Source organism: Peromyscus maniculatus, chromosome 13, assembly GCF_049852395.1.
Source record: "Peromyscus maniculatus bairdii isolate BWxNUB_F1_BW_parent chromosome 13, HU_Pman_BW_mat_3.1, whole genome shotgun sequence".
In the NCBI taxonomy this organism is placed as follows: domain Eukaryota; kingdom Metazoa; phylum Chordata; class Mammalia; order Rodentia; family Cricetidae; genus Peromyscus; species Peromyscus maniculatus.
In genome coordinates this window covers 25,952,596-25,978,564 of record NC_134864.1, presented here as the reverse complement: position 1 = coordinate 25,978,564, position 25,969 = coordinate 25,952,596, and the positions used below count along the sequence as shown (strand labels likewise).

Sequence of the window (25,969 nt, the reverse complement as noted above, 5' to 3'; positions counted from 1 at the left end):
AGTTGTCAGAGCCCTCCTGCGCCACCAGATGTTAGTGTGATTGCTGTCAGAACACATCAGTGTGGTTCCGAGCGTGTGATTATTTCTGTTGTCTCCTTAGGAGGGCCGCACATCAAAGTGCAGTTTCAAGCCTTGCACCTCATGGTCATGGCCCTGCCTGATGCCAACAGGGACACAGCACAGGTAAGCGGCATGGACCTCATCATCTGTCACGGGGCTCATCTGGGGAAAACAGAAGCATGACCACTCACAGAACCCTGCGCATGATGCAACCCCACTGCCTTGCATGCTCCCAGTATTGTCGTGTTGAGGGAGACGCGGAGAATGGAAATTCTAGGACTCTCTTTGAACATTAACATCTAGTTCCCTCAGTCCAGTTGGGGCATGTGGGGTATCTAAACAGCTGCCAGGATCAAGTGTGGGGAACAGGAGAGGTAAAGATGAGAGGCTACGCAGATCAGCTCTGGAGTCAGTGAGAAGAGTTCTCTGCTCTGCAGTTCTGTGACCCCTTCCAGCCTGGTGGGAGAGCACTGACGAGCCTTTGAGGAGAACGTCTGGGATCACTGGGCTACGAGATTTCTAAAGTATTCCTGCCTTAGAATAGACACACACAATATAATTTAAACAGTTCTAGGTTTGAGGAGTTTTGATGTCACCTGGTAGACTCTGGTCATTTTCCAGATGGGAAAAACACCACCCAGAGAAGGGATTTACTTGCTGACAGCGTGACTGGTGGACCCACGTTCATTGTTCCTCTTCCCTGACTTCCCTTCCTCTCAAATTCTTTTCTTTGTTGTATGTTAGTAAAATGTGAGCATTTCTCTTGCGATTTTGAGGATGAGTGTGTATATCTTAGAAAGCTGTACGCAAAACAGCAGGCACTTGGAACCTTTGACATGAAACCGAAGTAAGATGAGTTGAAAGAGCCCTTGATTTTAAGGCAAGTCAATAGAATGCAGAAAACGAAGATGTCGGATTGCTTTCTATCAGCATGGTTTGGGGCAGAGGTTGGGGGTTGGGGGGAGTAGATACCTTTCCCCCACAGAGTGGGAACACTTCTGTAACCCCAGCCCTTGGAATCTGAGGTAAAATGATTGTTGAAAGTTTCAGGCCTGTGTAGTCTACATAATTGGACCTGGTTATCTAGCCTGTCCCCACATCATAAAACACAGCATTATCTTACATCCTCAATGCAAGGGTAGGGCCAGTAAAGCATAGAATGTCAGTTTTTAATATCATTCACTATTTTCTTCTGGGCTTTCCATCCTCTTGGTGAAGGGCCAAAGGTTCTTGTGTCTGCATCTTGGTGGTGTAGTGCCCTTTAAAAATCACCAAGCTTCTCTTTTAATGCTTACAAAAGCTGCACACAGATACTTGCTATTACCAGGTGAAGATTCCATAATTCAAAGGCAGTCAGAAGAGCCAGGTGTAGTGGTTCATGCCTGTAATGCCAGTGCTCAGGAAGCTGAGACAGGGGGACCACAAGTTGGAGGCCACTATGAGCAATAAAACAAGTTCATGAGTTTTCTCTCCCTGGTTGATGTTTAATTTCAATATTTGTCAAGCTTGTTTAGTATAAAAAGTAAGTCTGTTATCTGTGACTCCATGGTAATAAGCCCATAAGAAGGGAATTACTTTATGAAACAGACAGTTGAATTAACTGCTCTCTTTTCTTCTTCTGAGCAATTGAAGGGGACATAGGACACATTCGCTCATACTTGTTATTGATTGGTTTTGCTCTTTTGAGGGGCCTGCCACCCACTTCCCAAATAAATCACACACGGAGTCTTATTGTTACTTATGGATGTCTGGCCTTTAGCTTGGCTTGTTTTTTGCCAGCTTTTCTTAACCTAAATTATCCCATATAATTTTCACTCTTACTCCGTGGCTGGTTGTGTGGCTGGATGGCTGGCCCCTAGTATCCTTTTCCTTCCTTCCAGATTTCTCCTCCTATTTATTCTCTCTGGCTGCCAGCCCCACCTATCTTTTCTCCTGCCTTGCTATTGGCCGTTCAATTCTTTGTTAGACCATCAGGTGTTTTAGACAGGCAACGTAACACAGCTTCACAGAGTTAAACAAAGGCAACGTAAACAAAAGTAGCACACCTTAAAATAATATTCCCCAACACATGCTTGCCTTCTGACCCTTTCCCAGCAACACAGTGAAGGGATGTGGGAATGAGTGGTCACCATCGGGGAAGCCTGTCAGTGGTTCCCAGTAGAGTGACATGGCTCCCCTGTCTCTTGTAGGCTCTGATGACATTCTTCAATAAAGTGATTGCCAATGAATCCAAGAACCGCATGAGCCTGTGGAACATTTCTACCGTGATGGCGCCAAACCTGTTCTTCAGCAGAAGCAAGCACTCCGACTATGAGGAGCTGCTGCTGGCCAACACCGCAGCCCACATCATCCGCCTGATGCTGAAGTACCAGAAAATTCTGTGGAAGGTGAGTGACAGCCCTGTGGCTATTGAGTGTCCCTATGAAATATGCTGGCTGCAGGGAGATGTGAATGTCCTGGGAGCAAGGAGACAGGTGGAGGAGAACATAGTTCACGGTTGCTTGCGCTGTCCTTGCCCCAGTCTTCCTCATCCACAGGTTCCACAGCTCTGGGTTTAACCAGCCATGACTATCTGTACTGGACTGTCCTGTCATTAGGCCATAAATAATACAATAAAACAATGCTATGGTGATATTTTATTTGTACTGAAATGTGATTTTAATTGTATGTTAATAAATAAAGTTGCCCAGGGGTCAGAGCTATTAGCAAGCTGTAGGAAAGCAGGGCAGTGGTGGTGTACGCTTATAATCCCAGCACTTGGTAGGCAGAGCTAGGTAAGTCTCTGTGTGTTCAGGGATACAGCCAGCATTGGAGACATATGCCTTTAAGAGCTGGAGGGCTGTACTTACAGGCAGTGACAAGGCAGTCACGTGTTTGAGTTTACAACCAATGAGAAGGCAGAACAGAAAGACTATGTGAAGACAAACACACAGGAAGTAGGTCTCTTTCGGAGAGGTAGGACCACCACAGGAGGAAAGGTAAGGTTTTAGCTCTGAGCTCTGACCTCTTGGCTTTCTCTTTTACATTGGTTCTGTGTTTCTTATTTAATAAGACGGTTGGTTACATCTACACAATGCTTTTCACAGCATTTGTATTGGGTTGGATATTGTAAATCAGAGAAGGATGATTTGAAGTATAGAGGATTCATGCAGGTTATGTGCAAAAACACTATATCATGGCTGAGCATCCAAGGGTTCCAGAACCTAAGGGGTTCCTGGAACCAACTCCCCTTGGAGACAACAGTATATTATAAACGTGTTCTAAGCGTGTTCTCTCTACTAAATGGAAATCCTCATCACTTTTCTAATTTCAAGGACAAGTGTCGCAGCTCCTGGCTCCAAGATAATGAGGAGTTAAGACAAGTTTCCATAACCAAAGGCTGAATCTGCGGGGATGCTTTTGCCTGGGTATTTTCATCTACTCAGCCCTTTCTTCCGCAGGTTCCGTCCTTCTTGATCACCCAGGTGAGGAGGATGAATGAAGCCACCATGCTGCTGAAGAAGCAGCTGCCGAGTGTGAAGAAACTGCTCAGGAGGAAAACCCTCGAGCGGGAGGTGAGAGCGTCGATGGCACCAAGGGTGGGCCACAGCAGAGCCAAGGGTAGACCACAGCAGAGCTAAGGGTAGACCACAGCAGAGCCTAGGATGGACCACAGCAGAGCCTAGGATGGACCACAGCAGAGCCTAGGATGGACCACAGCAGAGCCAAGGGTGGACCACAGTAGAGCCAAGGGTGGACCACAGCAGAGCCAAGGGTGGACCCAGCAGAGCCAAGGATGGACCACAGCAGGGCCAAGGGTAGACCACAGCAGAGCTAAGGGTGGACCACAGCAGAGCCAAGGGTGGACCACAGCAGAGCCAAGGGTAGACCACAGCATAGCCTAGGATGGACCACAGCAGAGCCAAGGGTGGACCCCAGCAGAGCCAAGGGTGGACCCCAGCAGGGCCAAGGGTGGACCCCAGCAGGGCCAAGGGTAGACCACAGCAGAGCCAAGGGTGGACCCCAGCAGGGCCATCACAGTCTACAATCTAGGCTTTCTCTTCTCAAAGGAAGAATGAAGTTATTAAAACACCATATACCTATTGTGGAAATTCTCCATAAATGGAGCACCAGGGTCTTTCTTTTGTGTTGAGCTACATGCTTTGGGGTTAAAGTCCTTGAAATGTCTATCTCTTGAAGATTGTTTGGTATTCGACTTATTAGAAAGGAAATGACTCTCACAAAAGTTAAAAGTCAGCAGGGTGTGTGTCCACTGAAACTCACAGATGTGCCCACCCCAGATGCTCTGTGCTCACACAGCAAATATAAATACACTCAATCCTCTGTATCTACAGACTCTACATGTAAAGATGGAAAATACTCTATAAATCACTGTTGCATTGGTTCTGAACATGAACAGACCTTTTCAGTGTTGTTTTTCTTGAAACAATACATGGCAACTTATATACATAGCATTTATAGTGTTAGGTCCAATAAGCCAGCTGGGAATGACTTGAAGTGTTTGGGGATGATGTGTACCTGGACCATTTTCTATAGGGCGCTTGAGGATCAGTGGCCTTTGGTGTGTGTGGGGTTGTGGAACCAGTGCTCTGTGGATCCCAATGATGTCTGCCTGAGTTTCTCCTATTTTATGTGACTGCAGCATACAGAAAACACTGTCTCTATTCTCGATCATGGCTTAAGAAACAGCAGCATGTGTCCCATAACAGTGTGTCCACCTCTTTTGCTTCTTTTGTGTATTCTTCTATGGATATACAATAGTTCATTCAGGCCCCCTAGATGGTGAGTCCCAGATGGTATCTCATTCATTTCTCTTATGATTTGAGCTTTCATGAATACACTAGTATATACGTCATTGTTTTCACAATTGAAATATGTTTGTAGTTGAATTTATAGATGAGGAATTGTAGGGTCAAAGGGCATATGCACTTTGTAATTTGATAAATGCTAAAATGTTTTCCACATGGCTTATACCAGGCCAAAACAGCATGTACTTATGTTCTTGGGGTTTATCTGAAAGATAGAATGTGTTTTCTTTAGGTTTCAAGCCCCAAGACCTCAAAGGTACCACAAAAATCACCTTCAAGAAGAATGGTAAGGATGTTTGTTCTTTCTGGCTAATAGTGGTGTGTGTGTGTGTGTGTGTGTGTGTGTGTGTGTGTGAGAGAGAGAGAGAGAGAGAGAGAGAGAGAGAGAGAGAGAGAGAGAGACTAGAGAATTTATGTGAGAGAGAATGTATGTATATGTGAGTGTGTGTGTTGTGTGCATGTGTGTGTTATGTGTATATGTGAGTATGTGTGTGTGTTGTGTGTGTGAGAATGTGTGTGTGTATGTAAGTGTTGTGATGTGTGTGAGAATGTGTGTGTTGTGTGCATGTGAGTGTGTATGTTATATGCATGTGTGTGTGTTATGTGTATGTGTGAGTATGTGTGTGTGTATGTGAGTGTTGTGGTGTGTGTGTGTATGAGAGAGAGAGAGAGAGAGAGAGTGTGTGTGTGTGTGTGTGTGTGTGTGTGTGTGAGAGAGAGAGAGAGAGAGAGAGAGAGAGAGAGTGTGTGTGTGTGTGTGTGTGTGTGTGTGTGTGTGTGTGTGTGTGTGTGATGCTGGGCACTGAACACAGAGCACCATGTACACTAGGCAAGCAGGCAGCCTTCCGTCAGTTCTGTCACTGTTCATCTCTGAGATGGTCTCACCGTGTCACCAAGGCTGCCCTTAAAATAACACCTCCTTCTTGCCCCCATGACCTGAACACACTGATTAGATGCATGTGCCACCATGCCCAACCCCTGTAACTATTAATACCCTATGCAGTACCCTGTGACCATGTCCACTACATTCTTGGGCCCCAGTCTGCCCGTCAAGCTTGCCCTTTTCAGTCTCCCCAGGAAGCAATGACACAGGGACTTTTCGGTGCATGGTTAGGTAGCTGTACAAAGGCATGAAGGTCTCCAAAGTTGTAACGCATGTGAGTCTGTTTGTGTTAAGAGGCCCAATACTGTTGGAGTAGGAACTGGTCTTACAGAGACATTTGAGGAGCTCAGAGGAAAGAGGTCTTGAGATGCTAAAAAGGGTGTTTTAGGAACGTAGTCTTGACTGCAAGCCATGGTCTCTGTCTGTGCTCCCCAGCTCCAAAGCCCTCCATGTTGACTCCCTGGTGTAGTTCTTGATGGTGATATTAGGATGTAATATAAGAACTGACCCCATTTAAAAATACTCCGCTTCAGTTTCCTAGGGCTACCATAACAATGTACCATAGATGGGATGGCTGAGACAATAGAGATTTATAGTCTTCTGATTTGGGAACTTAAAATCCAAGTCACAATGTCAGTAGAGTGGGTTTCTTCTGAGCACTCCTCTGCTGGCCTTTGGTGATGCCGACAGTCCATGTCAGATGTATCATTCTAGTCTCCACGGTTGTCTTCCTGTGGTGTCTGACTGTGTGCCCTGTATCTCATCTCTTCTCTTTAGGACACAGCTCTCACCAGAGTAAGATATTTTGGTTTGACTCCATCTTTACTAATTACTCTACTCTTGAGCTTATTTCCAAATAAAGTGACATTCTGAGGTTCTGGGAGTTAACACTTCAATATAGTATTTCAAGAGACCAGTAAACATAGTGTTCTAGGATATAATTTGTGTTCTGTCAGTTCATACATAGGTGTATACATGTGTGTGTGTATATGTCTACATCTTAAAGTAAGGTTTTTAGGATATTGTCCAATAAAGATTCTAATAAATATTATATATATATATACTGATAAATATCATTAGATTTATATATATACATACATACACACTCATATATTTGTTCAATGGAGATGCTGATAGATATATTTCATTAGATATATGTGTAGGTATGTATATATGTGTGTGTATTAATTAAATAGGGTTTTTAAGATATTGTTCAATAAAGATACTGATAAATATCATTAGATATTTGTCAGAATCAACATTTTTTTTTTTGCGATTCCAAAGCATTTGCATGAGGTCTCAGTGAAAAGAGAGTAGACCCTTGGGTCAAATGTAGTCATTAGTCTTCTGGTAAAGCAGGAAGGCATTCCACTCTGTTGAGTATTACTCGTGTGTGTGTGTGTGTGTGTGTGTGTGTATGCCTCATTCTCAATGTCCCTGATTTTCATCTCTCGAGTGCAGTCATTGAGCCCTAGTTTGACAATGTTTTGATCTTTCCTCATTGGCAGTCTGACGTGCCAGAAGGTGTCATTAGGGTCCACGCTCCACTTCTGTCCAAAGTGTCAATGGCCATTCAGCTCAACAGTCAGACTAAAGCCAAAGACATCCTTGCGAAGTTTCAGTATGAAAACGGGTGAGTGTGCCAGCCTGGAGGTAGGGTGTGTCAGCCTGGAGGTAGGATATGTCAGCCTGGAGGTAGGGTATGTCAGCCTGGAGGTAGCGTGCATGGGCATGTGGAAGATGAACTTTCACGGCCCACCACTCCACTCCTGCATCTGTGGTTCTTGAAAAATTGCAGCTGTTACTTTGGGATTTGACAAGTAAATTAGAAGGGTTGAAAGCTGAGTAGACAACAGGATTATCGCCAACAGGTAAGCTTCTAACATAAAATTCTTTAAGATTTATTTTTATCTTTTATTCATGCATATATGTATCTGCCATATGTGAAGGTGCCCACAGAGGTTCTGTTGAGTCCCTGGGGGCTGGAGTTCCAGGCAGTTGTGAGCCACCTAATGTGGGCGCTGGGAATTGAACTCAGTTTACTGGAAGACAGGCAAGCCTTCTTAATGGCTGGGTCCTCTCTCCAGCCCCATAATTCTTCTCTTGATAAGTTATTTGATCAATGAATTTTATCTCTTATTAGGATGAAAAATATGGCAGTTAGTTTTGTCAATGTCTTGATCAATTTCCAGAAGTATCATGTAGGCTCCCTGGACAGCCATCACTGCCCCTTTTAAAGCCTGCAAGCAGTCATTCCCAGCACCCAGCATCTGAAGGACACCCACAGCTCTCATCATGCATCTCCAGAAGTGACCACAAAAGAGCATTAGCCATCCTTACAGGAACGCATCCTTGATAGAAACACCTTACCCTACAGTTTTCAAATGACAAGAAGTCATTTAATTTATTAGTTGGAATGTGGGTGTGGTTTGCTTATTTCTAGTGTAATTTGTATATATCCTTAAGCATTTGGAGAAAATTCAAAAGCAGTAGACTTGTTTGGTCAAGAGAGCTTCCTGCAAAAATGTCCATGCTGTATAATTCCATTCATTAATAGCTTTGAGATGACAGATGCTATAAATGGGAGGGTAAGGTCATGATTATGATTGGGGAAGATGGACATGGACATGGCTATAAAGGGGCAAGATGAGCGACGCCTGTAGTGTTAGAGCTCTGGTACTGAACTCTGGACTAGGATGAGGGCGGGTTAACAGGCCTCTGGCAGTGTGGTGAACTTTCTGCACTGTGAGCACAAGTATCACTGTGTCTGAATATGCTGGGTAGATTTTGATATCTTGATGGAGCGTTATGTTATAGTTGTGCAAGATGTTACTACCGGTGAAATGGGCAAAAAGAATGTGTATTATCTTTCACAGCTATATGTAAAGCTGTAATTAGTTCAGTGGCGATAGAAACAGCAGAAGCCAGAAGCAGGCTATGATGGTAAACATTAGGCTGCCTTTTCTCATTTTGGGGAGTGGGAGGCATTGGGACTGAAAAGCATGCCGTTGGCTTCCAGTGAGTTATTTTATTAACCATGAGGGCTGGTCACCTGTTATGTTCATTTTGCAAATCCTTCAAGTTATGTACTTGTGATTCATGAAGTTTATGTGCAGGCAAACACACACACACACACACACACACACACACACACACACACACACACAAAATTGCATTCAACTCCAGCTAAGCAAGACACCCACAGGAGAAGAGGCCAAAGGGAAGAAGGCACTCTAATCCCTGCCCTGTAAAGAAACAGGAGGCCAAAAAGGTGGTGAATCCTGTTTTTGAGACAAGGCCTACGAACTTTGGCATTGGACATCAGCCCAAAAGAGATCTCACATGCTTTGTCAAATGGCCCCTCTACATTAGGCTGCAGTGGCAAAGAACAGTCCTCCATAAGTGGCTCAAAGTACCTCCCACCATTAACCAGTTCCCCAGGCCCTGGACCGGCCAACAGCTACCCAGCTGCTTAAGCTTGCCCACAAGTACCCGCCAGAGACAAAGCAGGAGAAAAAAGCTGCTGGCAAAGGGGATGTCCCAACTAAGGGACCACCTGTCCTTCGAGCAGGGGTCAGTACAGTCACTACCTTGGTGGAGAACAAGAAGGCTCAGCTGGTGGTGATTGCCCACGATGTAGACCCCACTGAGCTGGTGGTCTTCCTGCCTGCCCTGTGCCGAAAGATGGGGGTCCCCTCCAGCATCATCAAGGGAAAGGCCAGGCTGGGGCGGCTGGTCCACAGGAAGACATGCACCACAGTTGCCTTCACACAGGTTAACTCAGAGGACAAGGGTGCTCTGGCTAAGCTGGTGGAAGCTATCAGGACCAATTACAACGACAGATGTGATGAGATCCGCTGCCACTGGGGAGGCAGCGTCCTGGGTCCTAAATCTGTGGCTCTCATTGCCAGGCTGGAAAAGGCAAAGGACAGAGAACTGACCAATGAACTGGGTTAAATGAATACTGCTAAGTTGTCTGTACATAAATATAAGTAAAAAAAAAATTATCTGAAAAAATTGCATTCGGAAGGAAAAGGAGAGCGGACCAGCTAACAGGAGTCTAAACAAACATGGAACTCTATTGCTGGCCCAGGCATCTTAAAAATACCACAGTTATCATATGTAGATGGCCATATAAAAACTTGAAATCTTATTGTAAGGATGTTGGCATCTGATAAATTCTTAAGTTATTTAATAAATTTTAAAAAAACCCTCAATTAGACCTTTGTGGAAAGAAAATGCTCTGGTCCGGTGAGATGCTTAGTGGGTTAAAGGTGTTTGCTGCCAAACTTGGTGGATGGCCGGAGTTTGATACCCAGGACCCACATAGTAGGAAGAGCCCACAGGTTGTCCTCTGACCCCTAGTCATGCACCATGACACATACGGCCCTTCCACAAATAAGTAAATAGTATTTTATAGAGACAATAGTCCTAATAAAAATAAACTAGGCCTGGTGACTGCAGGTGGACTCAAGTCCTCTGACCAGCTTCAGTCGATCCGTAGCTGCCCAACCTCTCCCTTAGAACTGTGAATACCTCAGCGGAAAAGTTGTAATCTGGAGTAGCCGGAAGTCAATCACAGCACACTCGTGGTGGGGGGAAAGAGCCAACCCCTTCATGCACATGCCGTGGCACACGCTGATAAATACATGTTAAATAGTTGTAAGTTATAGTAAAAGCTGCCCCTACCCTAACGACTGCTAGATACTCTTCTTCCTGTCTCCGTGACTTTGTCTATTCTTGGAGCACATTTCTGGCAAAAATACCAAAACATTCAGTGGAGAAAGAATCGTTTTACAATAAATGAGGCTGCAGTGACTGGACCTCCATAGGCCAGAAAAAAAATTTAAATCTCATTATTTAAAAATTAATCCAAAATGGACCGTGGATTTAAATGTATAATGAGAAATGTGAATATTTTAATAAAATAAAAGGAGAAAATCCTTATAACCGGACGAGTGATGAGTTTCCTGGTCTTAACCCCAGAAGCATATGAGATAAAATTGAGGTGAGAGCTCATCCAAACTGAAACCTTAAAGAGTGAGGGGGCCTGTGAATAGGGTGAGCAGACAGCTAGAAACAGACAACGAAAGTACTTGCTACTCGACAGTAAGGGCCAAGCAGTGCAGTCTAGTGGTTAGAGCGGGTGGGTGCAGGCATTTTACAGAGGAGCGCTCTGCTGCTGGGACAGATATCTAAGATGGCTTATGGAGACAGAAGGTTTGGACCCCTGTGGAGGTTCCGTTCATGATCAACTGATCCTGTTGCCTTTAGGCCGATCACAAAGCAGTCCATCACAAAGGAGACCTGGAGTGGGGCAAAACTGCTCACCTGCTGGCCTCGAAGGGGAAAGAGGAAATGTCTGGGGTCACACATTCTCCTCTGAGCGCATGCCTCCAGGGGTCTGAACATTTGCACTAGGCACCGGCCACCCCTCTTGGGGATTTACATGCTTCACACGCTTCACACGCATGAACTTTTGTTGGGCACTCCAAACCCAGTAATAGCAGAAACATATAGATGACATTTGACCAAAGGGAAAAGATGGATGAAAAATACCTGCATGGAAAGATGTTGAGCATTAGCCACTAAGGAAATGCAAATTAAAACCACAATGGCATATCATGGCATACCCATGAGGATTCTAAAGTGATATACAGCAACACCAAATACTGCAAAGACACAGAGGAGCTGTGAGATAATCACCCATTATCTGTGTGGGCAATATTAAATAGTTCAGCAACACCATAAAGTAGTTTGGAAGTTTGTTATGAAATTAAATATCAATGTGGCCTTAGCATCCATACTCCTGGGCAGTCATCCCCCAAATTTGAAGACATCACCAACACAACCCAGAACAGCTTTGTTGAATCAAAGCCAGATAAACCCTAGAAATCTTTCAATGGGTAAAACGAAACCATGCTGGATCCCACGATGCTCTACAGCAACAAGAAATGAAAGGACTTGCCCAGGTCTCTAGGGATTCATGCAGAGGGGGACAAAAGCCAGTACCCAGAGCTTCCTCACTGTGCTCCCTGTTTGTATTGTACTGGGAAATAAGGAACTTACAGGAATGCAGACTGGGTAACACTTGTTTGCCGGGTATGGGGGATCGGGCTCAGGTGTAGTGAGGACAGGATGGTACAGGTGGATAGAACAGGGCAGCAGTGGCTGTCCTGGGGGATGATGAAATGGATGCTTTGCCTGAGTCAGTGTCAACATTCTCTTCATGAATTCACATTGCAGCTTCACAAGACGCTGCTGTTGGTAAAGACTATGAAGGATACGTAGGGTCTGCATGTACTATTTCTAAAATTGACATCCAAACCTACAGTTACCTCAAAGATTACTTCACTGAAAATAAAAAGACTAAGAACGGAGGAGGGCCAAGCACTCCCTCTCCTCCACAGAGTTGCAGACTGTTCTTGAATCGCCATGATTGACACGGACCTTTTGAATTCCCTTATCCTTCTAAACTTGGGATAGAAAAACCGAATTGGGCGATTGCTTTCTCTGACTTCTTTTGTATTGTATGACAGACTAGGAAAGAAATCACCTTTAGGTAATTTAGGTGGTTTTTAGAGCGCTAAGGAAGCTTAGAGCTGAAACACGGGCTGAAGAGGGAATGCATTCTAAGTCGGCAAACACAGAAATGAGCTCGGCTCCTTTGGGATGGAGAGAGTTGTGGCCAGTGACAGGGCAGCGTTACACAGGTAGCCGCGTAGACATCACCGCTCTCTCCAGCGGCGCCAGCTCCCAGCTAGAACTGCTTCTCTGTTGCCATGGGCCACTGAGCATCCCGTTGGCTGGGAACTGTCTCAGCCTGTGTGGACCTCAGTTCTTGTTGCTGTTGTCGTGACTTGGGTCATAAAAGCGTCTGGGGCTTTTCGTCAAGATGGAATGACTTGTCGGTATTCACCATGGGTCCCGAAGGAACCCTCAACTGTTGCCCTCTCTTTTTCAGTCATAGTTCATCTGAATGTATGAAGATGCAGAGCCAAAGGTTATATGAAGTTGGTGGAAACATAGGTAAGCATCATCAACCATTTCCAGTCCCATATTCCATGACACATTGCTATTGTCGTAGGGGTGGGGTTTTTTTTCCCCCACACATTTTCTAGATAAAAATCAGCACGTGTCTAGGGGCTTTATAGTTTCACATAAAAGCAGTTTCATGATTTTTCTCCAATATTCTCAAAATTGAAGTGAGGTAAAGGCTTGGGGGCCTTTTCAATGTGACACTTAAAGTCAAAAACCACCTCTTGCTAGACTTACAAAACAGACCGGATCTTAGTGCTTGCAGTGCACGGCTCCCTGGCTCACAGCCCAAGGTCATTCTGTTTCCCAGTGCATGTGCACAGGTCAAGGGCGATTCCTTGTGTCTTTGTCTGTGTCTTCTGTGGCTGACATGTCCCTGTGGTCTCTTTTATTTGTGGACAGTGTTTTTCTGATCTCTTCAGGGATGTCCTTTCAGGGCCTTGCTCTACCTGTGCCTCAGTTTACCCCTGCACCATAACCTTTTCCCTCCCATCAATCCCACCTAAAATGATTTTCTTTTCTTTTTTTGGGAGGGGGGTTTCAAGGCAGGGTTTCTCTGTGTATCTTTTCACCTTCTCTGGAACCCACTCTGTAGCCCAGGCTGGCCTTGAACTCACAGAGATCCGCCTGGCTCTGCCTCCCAAGTGCTGGGATTAAACATGTGCGCCACTACCGCCCGGCCATTAAAATGATTTCCAAAGCACCAGGGAACCTTGGGACTGTGATACAGACTGAAGAGGGCATGCACTCAATTCTCACAACACAAGAATGAAACGTGGCTTCTCTTAAATGGAGAGACTTCTGGTCAGTGACAGGGCAGTATTAAGCAGTCAGCCATGTCAACACCACCACCTGCCTCATGCCGTGCACAGCTATGCTAGCAATCTCAGCACTACAGAAGTTAGAATTCTGGAGGATCATGAGTTTCAGAGCACCTTGGGAAATACGGTGAGCTGTAGCCAGACACTTTTCTCTGCCCCGCCCCAGTCCCGAGGTCCCGTAGCCACTTATAAAATAAACACACAGAGACTTATATTAATTACATTACCGGTCTGCTGACATGTTGCTCCTTGGGCTGCGGGGCGGCGTCTGTCCTGACTCCGCCCTCTTCTCTCTCTATCTCTCTTGGATTTCCCGCCTGGCTCTTATCCTGCCATACCATAGGCCAAAACAGCTTCTTTATTAACCAACAGTAGCAACACATATTCACAGCATGCAGAAAGACCATCCCACGGCACTGAGCTTGTGTCTCAAATAAAAAAAAAACAAAAACCAAAAAAGCCAATTCATTCCTCAAGTCCCTTTGCTCCACTTCACAACACACCTTCCGTCAGCTCTCTCCTACATTTCTTCTTCCTGTTTCTTCTCTCTTGAAGCCACTCTAGTCTCAGCATCTCACCAGAACCATCCTCTCTCTCCAGGACACCAGAGAGCACACACTGAAATGCTGCCACTGCCTTTGTCTTAGTTACTGCCTGGCTCGCGTGTTCCCGTCTGAATCACACACGTCTCCCATTTGCTGCTGAGGACAGCATGCATTTCTGAGCTCCCTCCTGCTTTTCCGGGTGTCTGTTGCTTCTTGGCTCTCGTGGGTGTAGTCCTTGGAAGCCTGGGTCGGTACACACACCTTCCTGGGTGAACTCAACAGTCCCGTGGCTGTCAGTCCGGCTGCCTGCTAGTGTTCCTCGGACTGGCCTCCCAGCCTACCCTCTGGACCCTGCCCCTGTGCGCAGTCACCTGGCACACTGCTGGGCGTTTCACATGGGCAGACTTCTAGGATGCTCTTGTTCCGGATGCCCTCACCTCCTCCTTGACTCTTCATGACTTTGCTGATACGCCACCCTCTTGGCAATGTCTTCCTACACTGTACATGCTCCGCGCTTTGTTTTCCCCTAATATCCCTATCATTAAGACTTACTTTGTAGTGCATATATTTACTTACAGTCTAAGTACCCACAGGAGAAGTTTCTGAGGGAAACTGTACCCACAGGGAACAGTGCCTGTTACTTCCATAGAAATCAACAAAATGTCCATTCTTTTTTCCCTTTTAAAATTTTTTTTAGATTATAATTATGTCATTTCCCCATTCCTTTCCTCCTTCCAAACCCTTTCATAACATTTCTCCTTTCTCTCTTTCAAATTCATGGCCTCCTTTTTTCTACTATTATTACATGAATATATGTATGTACAGATATATACCTAAATATAACCAGCTCAGTCTACATAGTGTTACTTGTATGTATGTTTTCAGGACTGCCCATTAGGTGTTGGTTATCAAATTTGTATGATCTTCCTTGGGCAGGACTACTTCTCTCAATAAGCATTCCTTAGTTGCCTGTAGTTGTGTTGAGACCTTGTGGTCTTTACCCCATGAACTTTACCTATCTATTTTGTTATCTTCGTTCAGCTCATGTTTAAGCAGCCATGTTGGCCATATTTTATGGATATAGCTCCTGACATTACTGGGAGTTACAGTCTCACATGAGACTCCATGACCCCCTGGCTCTTACAAACTTTCTGCCCTGGCTTCCACAGTATTCCCTGAGCCTTGGGTATGGGAGTTGTATCCACTGGGGCTGAGCTCTACAACTCTGCATTGTGATTGGCTGATGTTTTCTGTACTGGTCTCTATCTGTTGCAGAGAGAAATGTCCTTGATAAGGGGTGAGGACTATCTTACCTGTGGATATAAGGACAAATGTTTATAGCTTGCTGCTAGGGATTATGCTGGTTTAGTAGGGTGGTGATTGTAGCTTCTCCTCCATGATCCATGATTAATTAGCCCTAGGAAGTTAGCTGGGTCTCCAGTACCAGCAGTGATTTCCGTCTTGCTAAGCAGAGAGCCACTGGTTACGGCTAAGCCGTGTGTGCCGCTAGTGCATCCTTAGGGCTACCATTCCATGGTGGCTGTTGTTTTCAGTCGTCAGTGGTGTTTTGATGTTTGCTGTTGCTGTTTGCATTCCAGTGGCAGTTTGTGTTTTAATAATTAGGGCTTCCTATTTCTTTCCATAATATCTCTGCTATGCTTATTCTTCTCTAGACATATAATTCAAGGTTTGGCTTGTCACATATTTCCCGTTTGTTCCATTCCTGTGTTTTTAAATTTTTTTTCATATCCCTTGCTTATTTGCTCTAGACCCTTTATCTTGCCTTACAAAGGCACACTACCACACCACCACACCTGACCCTTCCTTCCCTTTATCTTGCCTTACAAAGGCACACTACCACACCACCACACCTGACCCTTCCTTCCCTTTATCTTGCCTTACAAAGGCACACTACCACACCACCACACCTGACCCTTCCTTCCCTTTATCTTGCCTTACAAAGGCACACTACCACACCACCACACCTGACCCTTTCTTCCCTTTATCTTGCCTTACAAAGGCACACTATCACACCACCACACCTGACCCTTCCTTCCCTTTATCTTGCCTTACAAAGGCACACTACCACACCACCACACCTGACCCTTCCTTCCTCCCTTCCTTTTAATGTAGATTTTGGGGATAGAACTCACGTCCTCGTGCTGATTGGCTTGAGCTTTTTCTCTTTCTTTTAGGACAACACTGTTTGGATCCTGATGCGTATATATTGGATGTGTACCATGTTAATCCTCATGCAGAATGGGTGATTAAGCCCTAGCCACGTCTTTGAAATATGCCCAAGATGCCTCTTGCCTTGTATTATATGCCAAGAAGATCCTGCATTTGTGGGGAAAACTACACTGCCCTGAGGTGTTTGCTCCTGTAATCCTGGTTCTCCTGGAGGGGCAGAATTGCCAGCTCTGTCATTATGAACTACAGAGGAGGAGCTGGTTCACACTGAGCTGAACTTTATCACAGTTCCTTGGTAAGAAGATGTGACCCAGAAGAAAGGCCAACACTACTCACTATGGAGCTATGAGGCAGAAATAGACCTGGCCCTGTTCCTGGGAATAGGCAGCACTTCTGATGTGAAACATACAATATTTATGCTCTCACTGCTCCTCGTTTGGAAGGCCTTCAGTCTAAAGACAGCTGTGCACCGTGTCATTCTGTGCGTCATGCACTAAGAGGACTTGGTGGCACCCTGGTGCAAAGGAACTTTCCCTGTCTGTTGAGTGTTGAGATGGTGTTTTATGGTTCCTTCTCTCGTGAGCACAGATCCTCATTGCAAATCCCAGTCTGTGCTTCCAGAGCCTCCTTTGTAGTCCACAGTCACGGCATCTCTTCTCTCTTTTCACAGTTGTGGTGCTCAGTGAATAAATCGCCTTTCATGTGTCAGCATAGATTTCCTTTGCAGATCAAACACTTTTTTTAAAAAAAAAAACATTTCACAACTGCAGTCAGTTCTGCAGCCCCAACTCAAAAACTACAGACATGCATTTACCCATAAGTGCTGAAAAATGCCATTAGATGCAGAATTGATAAGTTGCAAAAGTGCATCTGCTTTTTGATCATTAACCAAACCAGAGACGTGGGTCAGCACTGTGGATTTAGCACTGGGCTATGGAAGCTGGAGACCACCTCACTGTCCGCATCTTGCGCAACTGTCATCTAGATCTGCAGTGGGGAACGTTCGGTCCTCGCGTTTCTAATAGGAACAAATCTGCAGTGTACTGAGGGACAGGACCACTCTGCCTTCTGGAGACTGAAGATGGAGGCTCATTTATCCCAGCTCTGCTTCATCTTCCACTGACCGGGAGTTTGATGGACTCACAGCAGTTCCAACATTTCAGACCCAAGTGCCAGTGCAAGCAAAATTGACTTGCAAATGCTAAAGGACTGTTTCCTTACCTGCGTACCCCATGTCCAGATCTAATGTGAGGTTACTGCAAATGCATGTGCAGAAGAGATCTCACATGTGTTGTGAAACAAAACATTCTGAACTCGAGCAGTCAGACCATCCTGTTGTAGAAGCGGAGCGATCTGTACAGTCAACGTGCAGATCATTTTCCTTCTGACCTTCAGGACTTTGTTATACTCTTCTAGAAACACAAAAGCCAGTTTGTTTGATCTATTTATGAATGTCTAGTTCCTTTCTCTGAAAAGCCACTAAGAGCCAAATAGGCACTGCAGAGGTTCGTCTGTGTCCCAGTGTTTGACCAGTCTCAAGGCTGCCCAGTGGGCCTATGAGTGTGTGCAATGAGTATATTATCATTTTGTGGTGCAAGCAGCGAGTGAGCATATCACTCTGTACGGCTGCTGGAGGCCAGGATGTCATTGGAAGAACCCTGCCTACACATAGAAGCCATTCTTCTAGAGTATCTCTGTAAAGACGTGGGCATGGTCCTGTGTTCCTTTGCATTAGAAGCATCCAGTTCTGTTGTATTTATATAGGAATTGTACAGATCTGTTCATTTACTTTTCTTTTCCAGAGTTTTCATTTCATTTGCCTGAAGACACATTAGAATTCATGCATTAGCTTTGGTCACCAATCTCTGACAAGCAGCTAGTCCATGGCAGGTAGCGCAGAGCAAGACTCTGCATTTTGTGCAAAGTCTTGGCTGAATCAGTAACTTGAAATTAATCATTGTAGTTTATTCAGGAACATAGCAACTTTCAAATAACTATTGTACAGAAGGCAGTGTCAACATCAAGGTCAACATTGGCTACAACATTTTGTTCTTATTCAGTTGACTAGAGAAGTTTTAGTCGACATGCAAACTAATGTTTGTGTGCTTAAGGAATTTCTTTTACTGATTTTATTCTGAAAGAATAAACCTTCAATTAAATTTAAAGTGCCTGTCATCTGGGTATTGAAAGAACTTTGGCCTTATTAAGAGTTGGTTTTCAAAAGTCCAGTAGCCAACCTGTTAGAACAAATGGGGTATTTGCCAACAAAAGAGAGGCCAGATGCATGGTCAATAAATGAAATTCTTACTGGCTTCTCACCCATCAAGTGCTTTTGATACACAAGTAGGAAAATAATATCATTTGGGAAAGTATTAAAGGAAATGACTTGTAGGAACACACATTCAGAAGATTCCTACAATTGCCTCATTTCCCCACCATTCTCCCTAAGAGGGTCCTGTTCTATGCAACCCAGCTGGGAGATGGTTCTTCCGGCCAGTGGTCTTTGGAGGAACTGGAATACTGATTCCTTACAATGTATATGTGCAGTATAAACTACCTCACCAGCCTTTCTTGGGAAAAAGAATCAAATGGACTTTAACATGTTGTTGTGTTGTTCAACTGTCCCTGGGTCTTACTTAAGTTGCGCAGTTATCTTTTAGTGTATGTTTTGATAATATGCCATTCACGATATAAAATAGTGTTAGCAATGCCCTGGGGCGTGCTCTGAGGGAGTCCCTGTGGGTCCCGTAGTGATCGGCTCGTGTTTCTAACTATGTGGGGACACAGGTTGTCAGGATGTGTTTGTCATCTCGTCTGGCAGAGTTTCCCGCTACTGTCTCTGTTTCCTCTGAGAAGCCAGGAGACGGAATGTCCCTCTCCTGAGCAGTTGTGTGTTAACTCTTTTCCACGTGTGTGGCTGACTTGCCTGAAAAGACTGTACATTAGGGGATAGAATACTCCCCTTGACAGGCATTTTCAATTATTTTCCATAAATATGTCACTTAATAAAAAGTAATATGACATGGGATTGAAGTGTTTCTTTCAAACACATCACTGTTTTACACACTCTCATCTCATTTGAAAATACTGTCTTTCAAGCATTTCTTATCTTCTAAAACTTGGCAGTTTAATTAGGAAAAAAAATCATATATCCATGGAAAATGCCAACATGGTATGTTTTCTCCTCAAAGTTAGAATATTGAGTCTTTTGTTCCATCAGCTCTTATTAAATAGGATGTGGGCATTGACTTTTATCCACAAAAATAAAGAGACAAAAACTAAAATTACTGTTACCAGACTCCTTGCATCCGTGTGCACAGTGCTGGTAGAAGATGGGCGTTTAAAGGCGTGTGTCTGAGCCCAGCCCTGACAAGGTCCTGTCATCATAGTGAAGGGTGACTGGGGAGGGAGATTGGGGGATAGCACCCACCACCTCATAACCTTTGCTGGTGTCAGTTCTTGCCTAGGCAGGATTTCAGCCACATATGATAGGACAACTTTTACATATGTATGAAACTTCCCATAAATACAAAAAAAATATTTCGACAAAGTTCAATAAATGTTCTTTCTTTTAAAAAAAATTCAACCTTTTACTATATATTCTAAGCAAAAAGCAAAAGCAATAAGAGTAAAAAGGAGAGCGGGGTTCAGCGACTCACGTGTTTGCTGTGACCATGTGCAAGCATGTGGACCTGAGTCTGTAGCAACCACATCGAAAGCTGGCACAGCACCATTCACACATGCACATCCAGATGCACATATATACACACTAGAAGCTGCAAAAGGCAAGGATTAGGAAATCAAGGGTGTAGATGTCAGCAGAAACACACCTTCCTTCCTAACACACACACATGCACACACACACATACACGCACACACATATGCACACTGGAAGCCGTGGAAGATAAGGGTTAGGAAATCGAAGGTCTACATGTCAGCAGAAGCACACCTTCCTGCCTGGCACAAATGAAACCCAGGCTCAATCTTCAGAAAAAGTAAAATGATCTTTTTGCAATTTATTTGATTAGATAGAGGAAATCCTCACACATCTTCCTTTTAATAATTTAACAAGGTCATGGCATATTGATCATTATGTAAAGTAAGTTTTTATGTTTGCAGCAGAGAATAAAGTTTTAAAACTTCCTTTTTACTACAGTAGCAAAGAGTAAAACACTTTCTGAATAGTTTTAACATGATATGTTAAAACTGTTTGTATAGAAGTTAAAAATCTAAATACATCTACATTGTGCCATGTTTGGGAATGAAAGACAAGTGACATATAAATTCCTCACAAATACATCTCCAGTTCAATATAATCCCAACTGTAGCATCAAAACTATTCTTGGTAGAAACTGACAAACTAGTTACAAAATTCATACATTAATACAAAAGAGCTAGAATATGTAATCTTACCAAATAAGAAGAAAGGGGCCTTGAGTGAATAAATTCATTACTTACTATAAAACTTTAACTTCCAAAATAGTTTGCTGAAAATAACATTAAGCATGTTGGGGTAACAGGCCAGGAGGGTGCCACTGACATGTCACTTCGTGGGTCCTAACAACCAAGTGGACAATGGGTAACATTAGAACAAGTGGGTATCCACATGGATTAATTTAGAAAAGGAAGAGAAAAAGTAAAACTGGACCCCTGGCATTACAGACTAGAATTTTCACAATGGTCGATAGAGCTAATCAAACTGCCAATCCTGGGACTTTCAGCAAATACCACAGAGAAAGACCAGTATGGAGAGAGGGGTCTGAAACAGCAGCCTTCGGGAGCTAAGGCAGAAGATCCTGGGTATCAGGTGAGTCTGAGACTCCATAGCAAAACCATCTCAAGATAACAAACAAATGCACAGAGTACTTTTCTTAGAAACAAACAAGATACACAAGATTGAAATTAGACTTGAGGACAGTCATAGACAGCTACTTAGCCCAAGGGAATATTAAGAAGTCAACTGAGCACACTACAGGTTGAGAGGAAAAAAAAAAACCTCTGTAAATTTTATTTGACAAAGGACTAGTACTCCGGAAGCATAAAGTATTCAGCAATTGTCTGGCAAGATCGCTCAGTGTGTAAAGGAGCTTGCTCCCAAGGCTGAATTCCATTCCCAGGACCCATGTGACGGAAAGAAAGAACCAATACTCAACAAATTGTCCTCTGACCTCCACAAGTGCACTATGGCGCGCGCACGCATACTCGTACACACACACACACACACACACACACACACACACACACACACACACGGAGAGAGAGAGGGAAATGCAATACAATTTTAAAAAAACTTGGTAAGAGACAAGCTAATTTCTTAATGTGGGCTCAAGACTCTGATATACTCCGAGACACAAAGTTTATGAAAAGCAACACACAAACTCAAGTCCCCCTCATCAAAACTCCAGTGACATTTTCCACAGAAATAGAAAAACAAGTCTGAAATTCCCATGGAAACAAAAAGACTTCAAATAGCCGGAGCAATCTTGTGCAGGATGAACAGTGCTGATAGCACTGTAAAACCCAATTCCAAACCATGCGGTGGAACCCAAGTAAAAAAACAAAACATGGTCCTGGCACCACAATAGATACACAGAGCTGCAGGATGCAATGGAAGACACAGAAATAAACCCACACAGTAATAGCTACCTGAGTTTCAACAAAGATGACAAAAAAAAAATGTACCTTGGAGAAAAGATGGCTTCTCCAACAAAGAATGTGGAGAAAATTGGATATCCACCTGTACAGAAATGAAACTATGTCCTTATCACTCACGCCGTTAAAAAGAATCAACTAAAAATGGACCAAAGACCTTAGTGTATGGCGTGAAATCGAAATACTGGAGCTAAACATCGCTAAACCTTCAAATCCAGGCAGACAAGTAGTTCCTGAAAAGAGCTGCGGTAGCTCGGGAAGCCAGGCATAGAGAAGTGGGATGACTTCAGACCGAAAAGTTCCCACAACGCGGAGCAGGCGGAGGCCTGAAGAGACTCACAGAGAGGCAGAGGAGCCCTGCTATGTGGTCTCCTGACAGGAGCAGTCTGCATTGTGTAAAGGATTCCAAAACTCCACACGCAAACATTTCAATGAATAAAAAGGCAAAGGAATTGAGCACTTTTCAAATGATGAAGTCTATATGGTCAGTGTGTTAGTTACTTTTCCATTGTGATAAAACATTGACCAGGGCAACTTATAAAAGAAAGCATTACTGTATGGTCCCAGAGGGTTAGTGCCCATGGTGGCAGAGCAAAGGCCACCATGGTGGCAGGGACAGTTGAGAGCTTGCATATTAAGCCACAAGCAGGAGTAGACCACTGGCAATGGCAGGAATCTTTGGAAACCCCAAAGTCCCCCAACCCCAAGGATTCAATTCCCCCAAGAAGACTGCACCTCCTAATTCTCCCCCAACAGTCCACCACTGGAGACCATGTAATCAAACATATGAGCCCGCTGGGGCAGGGTGGGGGGTCTCATTCAATACACACACACACACACACACACACACACACACACACACACACACACACACACTGCTCACTGACTTTATCCACTAGGAAAATGCAAACAAACACCACATTCAGATGACTCTGGCTCACCCTGGTCAGAGCAACTGTGGTAAAGAAAGCACACCAATTCTGACAGGATGCAGCAGGGTGAGATGCCTGCATGCATTTTTGGTAAAAATCAATTAGTCCAGCACTATGGCAGTCAGTTTCCATATGATCCAACCATCCCACTTCTGGGTTTGTGCCCGGAGATGCCTGCATGGCCGTGTTTATCCTACATTCTTCCTAATAGCCAAGTCAGAATCAGCCTGGGTGTCCTGTGACATAAGAATGGATAAAAATGTGGTTTGTATATATGATGGCATTTAATTCAGTCACAAGAACAAAAGTGTCATTTGTGGCAATTGGAGGATTGGAGATGGCGCTGTGTGGCCAGTCCTACAAACACAGGTGTCATATGCTTTCCCTAATAGTACAGAATGATGTGAGACTAAAAGGTGGACTAGCAAGAAGGGGATATAGCAAAATATATAGTGGGGTGAGTATAATCAGAGCTCACTGGGCAGGCATGGGCATGTCTAATAGAACCCTACAGTTAATATCTGAAACAACAGATTATTTGGGGGGTTGGGGTTTGAGACAGGGTTCCTCTGTGTAGCTCCTGGCTGTCCTGGATCTCACTTTTGTAGACCAGGCTAGCCTCGAACTCACAGAGATCCACCTGCCTCTGCCTCCCGAGTGCTGGGATTAAAGGTGTGCGCCACCACTGCCCGGCTCACAACAGATTTTTAAATTAAAATCACATCTCACTTTTAAAGAAGATACACAGATTGTCAAAAACAAACAAACAAACAAACAACAACCCATGGGAAAAAAGGTAACACGGGAGCCGGGCAGTGGTGGCGCATGCCTTTAATCCCAGCACTCGGGAGGCAGAGCCAGGTGGATTTCTGTGAGTTCAAGGCCAGCCTGGTCTTCAGAGTAAGATTCAGGAAAGGCGCAAAGCTACACAGAGAAACCCTGTCTCGAAAAACCAAAATAAATAAATAAATAAATAAATAAATAACATGGTGAGTCATTAGGGAAAGGAAAATTAAACAAGCAACATGACCACTTACGTATTGAAACACCCCAAACTAAAGGTGGGTCATGATGAGAGATATTATCAGAAGCCCAAGAGGGTACAGTGACCGGCGACTGGGGATGTATGCCACTCAACACTCAGTGATCTTCACTTAAGATTAAGATCTATGCATTTCCTTACATGTACATGTTACCTCTGGGGGCGGGGGACGACTCTGCAATAACATTCAACCAGAGGGAATAGCATGTATGCTAAGATACTTGGGGGGAAGCTTGCTGGTGTTCGCAAGGTTTTTACAATGTATTTTAAAAGTCCTTTCATAGATGTAACTAGGCAGATAGGTATGTGCCAGTCCAAATGTAATAAAGCAATTACAGGAGAATGTCCGGCTGCATGCCAGTGTTCAGTCATACTCCCAATGCTGGCAGGGTAAACAGAATTCTGAAAAGGCCATTTGCCCAGTGTTTTAACTATCTTCTAGGCATTGTTTCACTGTTTGTGAACTTGGACCTGACAGTTATTCACTCTTAGTGATGGCTCTGCCACCTTGTAACATTTTACACTGTGTGTGCAGGCTGCCCCGGAAAATTCTCACCGTTTACTTTCCACTGGTAAGTTTGTGGTAAGACTTGCCACAGCAGCTACAGTAGCCAGGCAAGAACAGGGGGGCCCTGGATTTATTTTGAACCTTTCCTTTTACTTCATTCCCGATTGACACAGGATGTTTAAATTCATGTCCATTTTGTGATGATCAGAATGATTAACATATTCATCATGCAAAACGTGAATGTCTTTGGGTTAAGGACATTCAAGCTAAATTCTAGCTATTTTGAAATCTGCATCATTAACTTAATTCCTCCTAATTCTTAGTACCTATAGACCAACCCCACAACTCCTTCTCCCTCGTTTCCCAGGCCCATTGGTAGCCACATCTCTCTTCTAGGGTTCTGAGATCAGCTTTTTTCCATTTTATATGCAGTTGAGGTCCAGGTCCTTATACACCAGCTTTATCTTCAATAGCTGTCTCATTTTAACAATGTTGTGCTTCCCAGCACCCATCACAAGAGGGCAGCAGAGGATGCTGATTTGAAGCTGAATCACCATCAAAGTTGATTTCCCTGGGCCCACCACTGGACAGAATCTCAGGTCCATCCAGCAGAGGACAGTGGCTTTTCTGTCAGCACTCCTCTGGGGACCCTCTTTTCCCAAGACAGGACAAGGGTGCAGAGTCCACTGTTCAGAAAGAGTCAGGCTAGTGGAAGTCCTGCATCCAGAGAAATCAGAACTGACCAAGGACAGGCCTTGAGTTCCCAAACTCAGGGCAGGAGCTCTGGCTCAGGGAAAAGTGGCCAGACTTGCAGACCCCACCAGCATGGGAGGCTGGGGAAGCTGAAGTGACTAAGTCACTGTCATTTTGTCCTGACTCATTTTGTGTCTACTTAGAAACTTTTCGACCCTGCCCCCAACCCTGCACATAGACCTTGGTTAACACATCTGGGATTGTCCATGACTCTGACCATGGTCCAGATGCATTAACCAAAATAACCATTTCAACAAACCAAATATAAAAATCACAGGAAAAGATATAAGTAAAAAAATTTACCATGTGTCTGAAATTACGTCCTGCCAAAATAGATGTTGCAAGGTTACTCTGACCCTTATCTAAGATTGATGTAGTTGTGGTCTTTTTAAGAACACTGTATGCTCACGCTTTGGCACCAAGAGTCTGTCTGGGTGCTAGCCAAAACAAAGTACTCTGATTTGGCCTTCCATGCACGGTGGACTGCAACCTCTACCATTGAGGTATGTATGCTCTACCAGTGAGGATCAGACCAGAGCTGACTCAAGGCATGCCACCCAAGAATGGAGAGCCACTCCAGAGAGCAGGAGAGGACCAGCCAGGGGCCGCCCCTTACATAGTGCTCATCAGCACAAATGGCAGCAGCCTATCCAAAAATAAAAAAAAAAAACAAAAAAAAAAAAAAAACACTAGGGGTAGAACCTGCAGCCCTCAAGACCTGCCCCACAGAAGAGAAC

At 44.3% G+C, this 25,969-nt stretch overlaps 1 protein-coding gene and 1 pseudogene across 5 annotated transcripts in view; both read left to right on the top strand.

Moving 5' to 3' along the window:
- Positions 1–19,373, top strand: part of Arhgap28 (Rho GTPase activating protein 28) — a 171,444-nt gene extending 152,071 nt beyond the window's left edge. For all 5 annotated transcript variants that reach the window (XM_076549824.1, XM_076549826.1, XM_076549827.1 and 2 more), the window contains exons 12-18: positions 101–183; positions 2,250–2,447; positions 3,501–3,614; positions 5,101–5,154; positions 7,260–7,384; positions 12,716–12,780; positions 16,351–19,373. In XM_076549824.1, the coding sequence (XP_076405939.1) occupies positions 101–183; positions 2,250–2,447; positions 3,501–3,614; positions 5,101–5,154; positions 7,260–7,384; positions 12,716–12,780; positions 16,351–16,433 (722 nt within the window). In that variant the 3' untranslated portion in view covers positions 16,434–19,373. The remainder of the gene's footprint in view (positions 1–100; positions 184–2,249; positions 2,448–3,500; positions 3,615–5,100; positions 5,155–7,259; positions 7,385–12,715; positions 12,781–16,350) is intronic.
- LOC102909630 (large ribosomal subunit protein eL8 pseudogene) lies at positions 8,754–9,829 on the top strand (annotated as a pseudogene).
- Positions 19,374–25,969: the final 6,596 nt, after the last annotated feature.